Below are 13,083 nucleotides of genomic sequence, written 5' to 3' on the forward strand. Positions count from 1 at the left end.
TATAGACATACGCCTTGATACCCTAGTTGTCAAATTATTTATTTTTATAATTTAATATATTTTTAAATAAAAAATACAGCATTATAAACATGCAGATGTAATATCGTTGTTTGTCAAGTGCTAGCATCACAAACTCCCACTCCAAGGCAGTGAGTGGAAAACTACTTAATAATCTGAAATGGCTTGAATTGGAGGACTTCTCAATTAGGCTGACAGGAGAGTCTAGGTTCGGCTAATTAAGCTCCACTCAAGCGTGGCGTTCACTTGAGATCCCCTGGAATTAATTGTTCTTGATGATCTTCTTTTTTCACTGATGCTGTTTGTTCCATCGTACAATTGGCTACTTTAGAGCACACCATTTAATGAGAAGTCAAGCAAAGCAAAGAGGAGATGGAGATGTGCCTAGTAGTTGTGCCAGTCACTTTGGGGGGGGGGGGGGGGGGAATTGGCATATATGGGACAAAAGTCTGCTTATTCTTGGACAAAAATACATTTGTCTAGAAAAATTATTTAATTAAATTTTTTTAATTTTTTTAAATTTTAATATACTATATCAAAAATAAAAAATATTTTAATACATTTTAAAATAAAAAATACTTTTAAAATATATCCTCTGTCAAATTACAAAAGTCACCGGCTATGGCAAAAGTTGGTATGCTTTATCCTAAAAATAGTAGATAAAGATAGGACTCCATTTCATTCGGTGGAGTTTGCCGTTTCAGTACAGTAATTAAGACTCATGGGACTTTAATTGGGCAAGATTCCTGTCTCAAATTAAGAGTCAATTTCCCATTTATAAAATGTGATGATCTTTGCAAGGAAAAAGAACCAACTAAAAATGAGGGAAGAAGAAGAAGAAGGCGGCAGCAGCAGCAGCAGCAGCTGCTTTCCTTGGAGCAGGAAGTGTTTTTATACATTGCTAATTAATCCACAAGTCACTATGCATATTAAACATCTGCTAAAAAATTCAAGTACAAAATAAGAAGGAAAAAGGAAATGCAGCAAGGCACGGCTTAACCTAAAATGGGCGCTTAACAATGCCCTTGAAATGGCTTTAAAAACAGCAATCGAGATCAATGACAAAGGTCTAAATTTCTATGCCCTTCAATTCTTGCTCCATTGCTTGTGTCCAGGGGCCCATTTAGGGCACTTCGGACTGAAATAACAAGTCACAACCCTTGAGTTCAAGAGCTCAACAATGGGTGCAAATTTGACACACCTCGGGGTCTTGTACTGGTTAATTGATGCCCCTAAGCTGATGGCATAGTCCATAAGCTTATCGAAAGTCCCTGGCTCCACAATCTTGATCTCGAGTGGCCCAATTGACTTATCAGACGCACGTCCTTGGCGATATACACTGTTAAGCGACTCTTCAATGGTCAAGCAACAATCCTCAAAGACTGAGGGAGGAATTGGGGTTGATCCATTGAGGCTAAGCTCCCAAAACAACACATAGTGGCCTGGAATGGTAGTGGTGTCTGCATAGCTGGTGTACTCGGCTAGTGTTGCATCGAACGGGATCAAATGGTTCACAGCATTCTTTACTGCACTTTGCAGTTCAACCTCGTCAGTTTTGTCAGAATCAATGCTCAAGACTACATTTTTCCTGCATATGAAGCTGAATCGGGGCGCCTTGTTCTTGAACCCAACCACTCTCAACACATCACCAACCCTATAGCGATAGAGACCTACAAGATAGGATTTTTTTATATGTAAGAGTAAGACAGACTCTGATAAAATAAAAAGAAAGGAGCGAGCATTCATTGGAGATGAGTTCATTTACCTGCATAAGTTGTGACCACAAGCTCATATTCCTGGTCAAGCTTGACATCCACTAGATCAACCAATTCTTGTTGCTCCTTCTCATTGAGCGATTTAGGCATGGAAACTGAATTAATGACCCCATTATTTCTATGGACTGGTAAGAACTCAAAGTAGGCCATGGTGGGGATGAGAGTGTAAGACACTTCACTTGGCTTGCAAATAGGATTAAGATTAACACCAAAGTAGCACTCAGAGGATGCGTACATGGTGCAGACCAAAGGCAGCCCATTGCTGTAGTAATCAAGAGTTGGAATATATTGTGACATGGTGCCTGTCACAATAACATCTACATACTTGGTGTTGGGCCACAACCTTGTTATGATTCCTTGCCAAGATTCCTTGCTGCATTCAGCCTCGATAAAATCCGCAAGTTTTGGATCAGATTTGAGGATTTTCATGACTGCTTCTCGGACAGAAGGATCGGTGATTTGGGGGTCAATTATGCCAGTTCTGATATCATTGGCAAGAAGTTTCCAATGTTTTTCCAGGAAACGGATTGCTCGAATAAAACCAGAAGCAAAAACAGCACCAACCCGGAGGACTTCTTTGTGTTGGCAAAGGCCACAAAGCATTTGGGAGTACATGGATTGGTAAGAGTCTGGGCAAAGAATGGTTTCATTTGGGCTTGTGTAGTTGGTGTAAGGGTCATAAGGCCTATCCTTAAAATGGGTGCTTTTGTAGTAACTAGTGAGAACTGGCCTAGCCACAAGTCCACCAGGTGTCTTAGCCTCAGATTTTATGAACAAAAAGTACATTCCTTTGCCTTTTTCTAGGCCAGGAACAAACTGAGTCATAACAGGCATCAACAGGCTATATAGCAGTGATCTCCTCCCTAGCTCCTCCTCAATTGTTGGCATCAACTTTCTTTCCCCTCCTGAGGTCCCAGAGCTACAAATCAAAACATACCATTTAGCCAAACCAGCCAATAAGTGATGTACAGAAGTCTGCTACAACAAAAATTTACAAAAACAAACCCACAGAGAGACACGCAAACACAAAAAAGCTACAGATTTTAAACAGCCCACTAAGCCAAAACATTGTAGTAAACGTGTTACTAATAACCAAAGCTTGCACACACCCACCTCGTCAAAAACTCTGAAATGGGCTTTGAGCAGAGAATCTGTGAAGTATCACCATTGGCAATACGGTTGATATCAGGCTGGATGTCCTCATAGGTAATCACAGGCACGGCTTTCTTGAAAGTCTCGCGGTTAGTTTGTCCATTAAGGCCATGCCTTAGCAAATACTCAACATGAGCATTGCGAGAGAGAATTTCTTCAAGAACCTTCTTTTGGACCTCATCAGCGTTTGAGGTAACATCTTCAATGAACTGAAGAGATATCTTGTTCTTCTCAGCGAGGTTGTAATCAGAGGTTTTCAAAGTGTTTTTTGGTGCCTCAGGCATGGTTTTTGCACTTTTGAAAGAAATGTATCTTAAAAAGTGTTGTGTATGCTCGAGAAAGTGTGTTTTGGATGTGTGGAAAAAGGAGAGGAGGTTGTGTATATATATAGAGGGAGAGGCATGAAGGTGGCTATTTTTTATTTTTTTATTTTTGGATTCAAAAGTACCAAACACAAAGCTTGTTAAATTTTTTATAATTTTAAATTAATTTTTTAATATTTTTAGTTTGTTTTTGACATAATATTTAAAATTAAAAAAGTATTATTTTAATATATTTTCAAGTAAAAAAAAAACTTTAAAAAACAATATTTATTTCAATTTCAAGAGCAGAATAAAGGGTATTGTTGTAAAGACATTAATTTTGTTTCCCTTTGGATCATTATATTTTCCTTGACTGCACACAACTTTGTCACACACAAAAAGAAAGGAGTTTCCATAGTCAAATAGCGTGCTGCCTTTGGATTTTTTTTCAGTAAGCTAAAAAGAGTTCCACTTTTCCATGACTTTACTGGTTATACCATCTGCTAAGTGCTAAACATCGAATTGATAGTCTAATCATAAAAAAAATAAATTAAAAATTAAAAAATTGAATGAGTGAGAAATGTTACACGAACATGCCGAATCTAAATTTAAAAAATATGTTAGGGAGTGTAGTTTGGTTATTTTTTAAAGTGTTTTTTTAATATATAAAAATAATATATTTTTATTTTTAAAAAATTATTTTTGATATCAGTGTATCAAAATGATCTAAAAACATTAAAAAATATTAATTTAAAATGAAAAAATAAAAAATTTTAATTTTTTTTAAAAATATTTTTAAAACATAAAAACAAACAGGATCTACCAGTGGTTTGAAATCACTTATAAATCATAAAAATCCTAGACTAAAACTGAATTTACAATAAAATTACTAATTTTTTTTCTTTTCATCTTTTTCCTTATTCTCACAAATAAGACTCTATTTTCTTATAAACAGGGTTTTTTTCATATTATTGTGTAAGTGATGAATTTCTTAATTCAACTAAATTAAATTAACAAGTCAAAATTAATATAAAAAATTCAAAGAATGAACTTAATTAGAACTCCTTTTGTTTTTCTTTTTTCCTAGAAAGGTAACGCGGAGGTAAGGGTGCAGCGTGCATACCGTACAAGGAAAACAGGGAATCGTTTAGAATGTATCCTCTCAAGACCATAAAAAGAGAGCCATCTTGACCGGCAACACCCGGTTTTACACCATCGCGTTGACCGGCATTTCCCGGTAAACCCGCAGGCATTCCACCGGTTCCATGCGTGCTTGTACCACGGGTGTCCCACAAAATACCGGCAGTCTTTACTTGCATTTCCAGGTAACTAAGGAACGGCGTTTAATACACCAATTTATCGCGGTATTTAGAAGTCGAAATAATGAGATATAAAGAGAGATGTATTTATGTACGGTAAAATAACTGGGATTTTTCTTGTTTGAAGTACCCAAGTGGGTCCTGCCAGCTGGCTGCCTTACTCGATAAATTTACACGTGTTCAAAAAAAGTTTTGAAAAAAATAATATAATGCTCGAGCTGCAATGATTGACTTTCTCCACTCATTTTAAAAAAATAAGTAGATATAAAATAAAAAAATATAAAATAAAAATATTCTTTATTATTATTAATGGTCATGAATTTTATTTTTGTTTTTACTCGTGTCTTTGGTATTATTGAGTAATTAATATTAATATATATATATATATATACATATATATATTCAATTGCATCCTAAATCTCTAAATTTTATCAATTAGGTTCCAAATATTTTATACATTTCTTAACCATGTCATTTTATTAATTTTTTTCTTATGTCTAATGTGTGTATTTTATGCACTAAAATGATGTTGATTTTAAGAAAAAAAAATGGTAGAAAGTTCATGAACATCAACATTTTTTATATAATGTACATATCTTTGCACTAAAACAATATTAATTAGAAGAAAAATGGATCAAAATGTTGAAGAAGGTTAACAAAGACTTGATTGAGATTTTTTAAGATATTTGGAATGTAATTGATAAGATTTATAGATTTGGGACTCAATTGAAAATGAGCATATAGGTTTAGGATTAAATTGAGGTTTTCCCAAAAATTTTAAGAGCCATATTGAAAACTTTCACAACTTTGGAGGTGCCAAGTCCCCAAGCAATCCCTAATTGTGCTCCTGTTTATCAGACTACAAATATGAAAAGTAACTATTTTTGCTTTTACGAAACTTGCAAACATGATCTACACATGAAAATGGTCTGTCAAACGTCCAACATTTCCATGTGTAAAAACAGGGGTCCGTCTCGGTAGAGGTATGCACGAATAGAGACTTGCATTTGTGGAAGCTAGAGTATAAATTTCAATATTGTGAGGCCATTTTCATACAGTTGGTGTATAAAGTTCTACAAAATTAAGGGGGATTTAAAATAAAAAATTAAGACTACCATCTTGCCTTACTAAACACTAAGTATCATTACCTACTTAGAAAAAGGTGGAGCTTGTTAGAGGTCGTTTAGTAATGAGATTGCGTTTACGTTTTGTTTAAAATATAGATGTAACATGTTTGATAAATGAAAAAACATAGTTCACTATTCATAGATCCCACAGTATTTTTACGCTTGAAACGTTTGAAACGCAGGGGGAAGAAAAGCATGACAGAGCTGCTTTGCGCAGATGAACCATGCTACATTGTTCACTGAACAGTGGAGCATGCATCCACTGTTCAGTGAACAGTGGAGGCATGCTTCACTATTCCGGCCGGATCGGGTTCGGTCCAAAGCTCAAGATGCATTAAATCGAGTCCGACCCAGTAAAATAAAAAAAATATTTTTATTTTTTAATTGTATTTTATTCGAAAAACTAGTGTTTAACATTATTCAATGACACTACATAAATTAGACGGAGAGCGCTTCAACACGTAGCATTTGTAGAATTTGATCGCAATCCCAAATTGCAGATAGTTTAATGGAACAATAAAAAATATTTTATATAAAGTATTATTTATTTCATGATGTAATAGCAATAATTAAATCTAAAATATTTAAATTAAAAACCATTAATATTAATATATATTTTTTAAAATTATTTTATAACCTCAATTTCAAAAGTATTTTTAACCAAACACATTAAATAATTTTTTGTTCAACCTCAATTTCAATCACAGTTTTATCCAAACATACATAAATACCAACTCAACTTTAACTAAAAGTACTTTTTATAAAATAACTTTTTTCAAACCACAACCACAACAGCTACTACAATACCAAACACACATGTTGGGTTCTAATTTTATACGAGTTAGGAACTCTAATAATATCTAGTAGCATAATTTCCCAATTAAAATGTTTAAGTTTTGGAACCATGGCAATCTCAAAGCCGGTGATAAAGTATATTTTAAGGGTGTTTTTAAATGGTGATAAAAATAATGTTTTTTATTTGAAAATATATTAAAATAATATATGTTTTTTATTTTTAAAAAATATTTTTGACATCAGCACTCTAAAATAATTTTAAAATAAAAAATAATAATTTGCAGCGAAATGTTTTTTCAAAATTTGGCACCACTACATTAAACGAGTACTTTATTTGTGAATGAGAAATGATTTATCTAAAATTTTCAAGTAATATCTAGTTGGTCTAGTGAAATGAGTGATCCAAAGAGTTGAATATAATTATCAAGCTTACCGCATTGTATTTATATATTATGAAGTGATTGGTTTATATATTTTCATAACTAGAAAATTAAAAATGTTGATGGAATATTTTGTTGCATATAGGAAAAACTTTGTCGATGAAATTAATAGCGCCAAAATACTATTATAAAAAAATAACTCATTGAGTTTTTTACTCCATCAACTATTTTGTTGCTATACATTCTCTAAGTTTTATCCAAAGTTTCAAAATGATTACAAACATTCAAGTGGATTTTTTATGGAATTGCCAATGGAATATTGATTTTGTCAGTATTCCATCAGATATTTCAATTTTGTTTTTTATGATCCTCAAGTCAACAATTCTTTTCTAACAATAAACCAACAACCACAAATGGTGCAAATTCATATACAATAAACCCATAATAAAAATTATCTCAAAAAGTTGACTTATACAAATACAAATTTCACAATGAATAATGCTGAATGAACAAATTTAAGAGTTTTCACAATTGACAGATTTAAATAGCAAATTCATATAAATAGTGCATAACAATAAGATAGGCATAATTCCTTACATTTTTTTTAATAAAAAAAGTAGAAATGAACAATAAGAGATGCCAGTAGAAAATTAATCAAATTGCAATTGAAATATAATCAAATCAATAAGGTGAAGTATACCTAGTATATCATATCAGAGGTGTTGAAGGTGGAGGTGAAGGGGGGAAAGATGTTGAAACAAAAGGTCTAATAGAGAAAGGAAAAAAGTAAACTTATAATTACATTTAGTTAAGCCCCATGCATTCTAAACATTGTGCCTTCATCTTTTTCATCTCAACAACCACTTGCTCCTGAACTTTTTTCTACACTATCTTATCAAATTCATGTGATGAATAGCTTGGGCCAAAATATGATGTGCCTAAAGTTAAAACAATACAACCTTTTCTCAATTTTCAAGGTGATGCCACAAACAAACCATAAATTTGATTTCTACCAGGCCCTTCACATGCAACATCCTCCAACCACACTTAAGAATCGTGAGGAGGATAAGTGAAAGTGTTTTTACCAAATTTCTCAACCATGATGGCATTATATCTCTCCTATAAAACAAAAAAAATCAAGCTTCAAAATCCAATTACATTTTATATTATTGATGTAAATAAACAAGCTTAAACAAGACGTAACTATCAAAACACTTACAACAAACTCATTTGCTCTTTTATCGATAAGATTTTTCTCCTTTTCCCCTATCTCCCTTTTTTATGTGAGTTTTCTTATATAATTCCATTGGAGTTGGTTCTCAACTTAACTTTTCTTCTTGCAAAATAAATAGTTTGTTAAAGTCTCACTAATAAACACGTAATTAAAAATTCAAGAAAAATAATAAAATATATCACAAATAACTCTTACTAGGTGCTTGGCATGGTGGGTAGACAAGATCACTCCTTCATTGTGCTTGCTCATTAAACCATGAGTTTTTTATTTCAATTTTGTTTATTGGATCTTGAGCACCTTGTAAAAAAAATTAATACCACAAATTCAAAATACATTGCACAATTACAGTGTGTGACATATTTTAGTTTATACTTTTTTCATATCTCTATGTCATTCGACCCTACCTTCTTCATTGCTCTTGTGTAAGCATCATACTAAAAAATAATTATAAAACTTAAAATACCATCATGAAGCAAAATAATTATATTGAGAGGTCACCCTTCATTCTATTATCCTTTTGTTTGAAATGGGCTCTATCAATGAATGAATGTTTAATTTATCCTTAATGGTTGAGCTTTTATCGATAACTTTTACTTCATATACTTTTTCATCATCATTTACTAGATTAATAGCACAATCTCTAACACCACTACTTGATGAAACAAGAGCGCTATTATTGGACTTAGCTTTCTTGAAAACATAGTAGTCAAGCCTTTGGAGGGTTATTGAGTAAATGTTCACGGGTTATGGTGGCTGGGTTTGTGAAGGTTGTGAAGGTGGCTGTTGGGAGTTTAGGGAGAGAAAGAGATAGGGTTTTAGTCTAAAATTTGTGAAAAAAATAAGTTGTGAAGAGTAATTATTGGGTTTTAAATTCTCTTGAAATTATTGATGAAATTTTCATTGTTGATCTGACCAATCATAATGCTGATAATATTTTTTTAATTCCATTCATTTTTTATGTGAAATTACTAATGAAAAATTTTTATTGCATTTTTCATAGGTAAACCATGATGAAATATCTTTTATCAGCATTTTTTTTATCTTTTTTCCTAATTTTCGTGTAGTGTTTCGTATAAATAACAGTAATATTTTATACTTACGGAGGTTTTGGTAGAACAAGGTATAAATCCATCAAAATTGAATATGTGTGTGAACACCGTTAGTGTACGAGGCTACGATGTTGAAAAATGGGAAAATGGTTAACCTAATATGATTACTTGTGTCTGATATGGAATGGACCCATAACTGAAATTTGCCCATAATAGTGCCGTGGCTTTCTCAATATAACAAGGAAGCACACACGGTATCTGGGGAGCTAGGAGCCTTTAGGGCATGTATTGCTTCGTACCTAGTAAATAAATTTGGTGAGAAATGGAAAAAATAAAAAAAATAGTGCGAATACCTAGTAAAGTTGGACATGTATTTCTCTTTTGTTTGATAATTTATACACACACCTACATATATATATATATATATATATATATATATATATATAGGTTTATACGTGCATTAACTAGCCGGTTACAAGGGATTTTCTTTCGAGGGTTATGCCCAAGTACTTGCTAGACAGAATCGCCATATCTCCTCCTAATATTTCCAAATACGACCTCTTGCTAGCAATCTTTATGGGGAAAAAAACATAAACAAGCTCCTTTGACTTTGTTTTCAAGGCATGTTAGTCTGAATTATTGAATAAATAAATCACTTGGACAAGGATGTCCCGGCATGTAGAAAACTGCATTAATTGAGCTTGGGAGATATATGCCATTTGTTACCTAACATATCTTGGGGCCATGCTTTGATGTTCGAGCTCCGAGACATGTACTCCTGTATGTATTGGGAGCGCACGCAGTGCCCCATTATGCCATATGACTCGTTTCTCAAAAGTCTAAATGTTGTGTTCTTACAATCACTTGTAATAATTAATATGCTCAAATTAAGGTTTAAAACTGAGAAGAATGCATTAATTTATGTATGAGATAAAGACAAAGATTGATATTTATTAACATTTAAAGATTATATATATACAATAGTTAAATAATATTATTTTTTTAAGATTTCATTTCAAATTTAAGATATAAATGAAATTAGTTTGACATCTAAATTTATTTTTTATGTATTTGAGAAAGATATAGTCAGATGATTGGCGACTATTTACAATGGCTTACAGAAAACAAAAAAATCGCCACATCATCGTATGATCACCGAAAGTCCCCGCCATATATCGTTAACTTAAGCCCAGAAATCAAGAGAAATTGTTGGATAAAGAGGTCTCAAGCTGATGTCACTGCCACATCATCACATTACCCTCCACCAAGGATGTCTCCACTTTTGCCACGTGTACGTGCCCCGCCCTTGTCGCCACTTGTCCACTCCCCATTTTCTTCACCTTAAGAAACACGGTTGACTTGTCAATGGATCGGCGGGTCATACCATCAGATGGCTAGGAACCCAACATAAATTAGGGACGCAAAATTATAAATTTCTTTTATTTTATCAATACGTGCTCCAGCATGAGAAGAATTTTGGTTGAATAAATATGAATATAAGGTCAACGGACCGACGGATCATATGATATCAAATAGCTGGGAACCCAACAAAATTAGTGAAAAAAAATTAAAAATACGATATATATATATATATATATCATGATTGGAAATAAATAAAACATATTGTACATGAAAAATATTAAAAAGATTAACTGAAGGCAACGAACCGACCAGTCATATGATATGCATGGCTAGGCAAGAAAAAAAAAAGCAAGAGGAGAAATATTACTAAATTTAGTGAACCATATGTTAAAAAATAAATTGAAAATTATACCATAAATTAAATTATTAATATACCAAGTCAACAATCCGACGGTCATGCAATCAGATGGCTAGAAAGCCAACAAATTAAAAAATATGTAGAGAATAATTTATTATTGTATAGTATATGATTTTGTATGATGAGAAATAAATGTGTGATGCACCATAAATTGTAATTTTGTGGGGGCAGACATTGTTTGAGAATGTATTTGGAATGTTGTTTGAAAAAAAAAGGAACTTTTTTGTTTAATTTTATTTTTATATTTTGGTATTATTTTGATTTTCTAATATCAAAAATAAATTTTTTTAAAATAAAAAATATATTATTTTAATATATATATTTATTTAAAAATATTTTAAAAAATAATTACATTAATAGCACCGAAAACTAGCTGAGCAGGATGATGTTTGATAGGGGGAGGCGGGTGCACCGAGGCTGGTAGGGTCGAACCCAAGTGGAGTGCATAGTGCTTGGTGGAGTGAGGGTTTTTGGAGAATGTTAATGTGAGAGGGAAATTGAGTGTGTGGGAGACAGAGACAGCATTGCAAATCTTTGACCGTTGACTTCATGTGAGAAGATACTTTTGTTTATTAGTTTTTTTAACATCTCGAGAAAAATGAAAAGAATTTAAATAATAAGATAAATGGGGATTATTAAATTGTGTTATTATATATATATATATATATATATATATATATATATATATATATATCCCACAAATCCTTGCTCTTCTTCCCTGTCTCCCATTACCCCAGCTTTCCACTGTTATTGCTTGCCTGTCAGATTAATTGATTAACAATTGTGTGAGTAAAATAATGCAATAATTTATGCTATTCTTTGGAATAATTAAGAAAAACATTGACCAATAGATGTTGATTCTTGTGCCCCCAAATAAATAAAAGGTTTGGTGGTAAATTAAGATCGAGTTATTTCTTCTAAATTTATAAATCTCTCAATAAATAAAAGGTTTAGTGGACTAATTAATTTTTTAATTCTTTCATGGATGCATTGGAGGCATTATTCGGGATTTAAGGAAATAATTAATTCTGGGTCAGGAATGCTTGGACAGTACTTGGATTTAAAAATATTGATTTGTTTATCAGGATGATTAATTAATTCACGTTCTTAAATATACTTGGGATTAATAATGTAATAATGCTTGTCGGAACTTCACAGCAATTCCTTGCATTTTGGGATTTTATGAATATTTTCTTTTATCAGGGTATTATAATTAACACTCCTCCCATTGCATTTCAAATATAAAATTAAAATGATAAATTACCCCTCTTTAATTTTTTTTTTCAATTTTAAATGCTAATTTATGATAATATTCTTCCATTATTCAAAATTTAAACCTAAAAAATAAAAAATCGAAATACATCTTGTTAATCAAAAGATCAAATCTCTTGATATTAAAAAAAAAAAAAGAATTGACAATTATATTTCTTTAATTTTAGCTAACAAGGATCTTATAATTCTGTATAACTCAAGTAAGATCAAAGAGGGAATATATTTCGTTCACCATAGAGTCAACTTCTCAAACTAAATCCACTTTCTTTTGTATGAATAAGTAATTGTATGTCTCAAACTAAACCCTTGATCATGATATCTTTTCGAGCAACCAAACTGCTACTCCCTTTTTTGTTTTGCGTGTTTTCTCCTATTTTGAACAGCCTCGAGGGCTCAAATTACTCTCTTCTTCCACATATTAAGTACACAGTACTGCACACAGTAACGCATACTATATTATTGGCACTCAAGAATTGATACACACACACACACACACACACACACAGTATAAGCTCCAATATCCAGGTAACACAGATTACACAAATGCAGGCACGTGAAATACAAGTTAAACAAAAGCTAGTCTCGTCCACGTTTTGTTCAAGATTTGGTCGATCATAGTGTCATAACGTGTAGGGTACTGAAATGTTTGGAGGAGATCTTGAGGCATGCAAGAGATTGGAAAAATTCCAGCATACACACAGCACATAACATATGAAATCTCAACCCTTTGTTTTGGGCTGACAATTAAACGCAATTAATTTGACTTAATCAAGAGACCAATTATGTGGTCCCTAACACCATGTTGCCAGAGATAATGTTAGTCACAGTAGCAACATGGAGACATTTTCATCAAATCCATAAAGGAATCATCACGGGATCG

At 32.4% G+C, this 13,083-nt stretch overlaps 1 protein-coding gene across 1 annotated transcript; it reads right to left on the reverse strand.

Moving 5' to 3' along the window:
- Nucleotides 1-923: 923 nt before the first annotated feature.
- LOC133702490 (indole-3-acetic acid-amido synthetase GH3.6) lies at nucleotides 924-3,288 on the reverse strand. Its single transcript, XM_062126791.1, has 3 exons — nucleotides 2,907-3,288; nucleotides 1,784-2,712; nucleotides 924-1,688 (listed from the first exon to the last, which is right to left on the reverse strand). The coding sequence occupies exons 1-3, from the start codon at nucleotides 3,227-3,229 to the stop codon at nucleotides 1,105-1,107; spliced, it is 1,836 nt and encodes a 611-aa protein (XP_061982775.1). The 5' UTR covers nucleotides 3,230-3,288; the 3' UTR covers nucleotides 924-1,104.
- Nucleotides 3,289-13,083: the final 9,795 nt, after the last annotated feature.

The sequence above is a fragment of the Populus nigra genome, chromosome 1 (assembly GCF_951802175.1).
Source record: "Populus nigra chromosome 1, ddPopNigr1.1, whole genome shotgun sequence".
Lineage (NCBI taxonomy): Eukaryota > Viridiplantae > Streptophyta > Magnoliopsida > Malpighiales > Salicaceae > Populus > Populus nigra.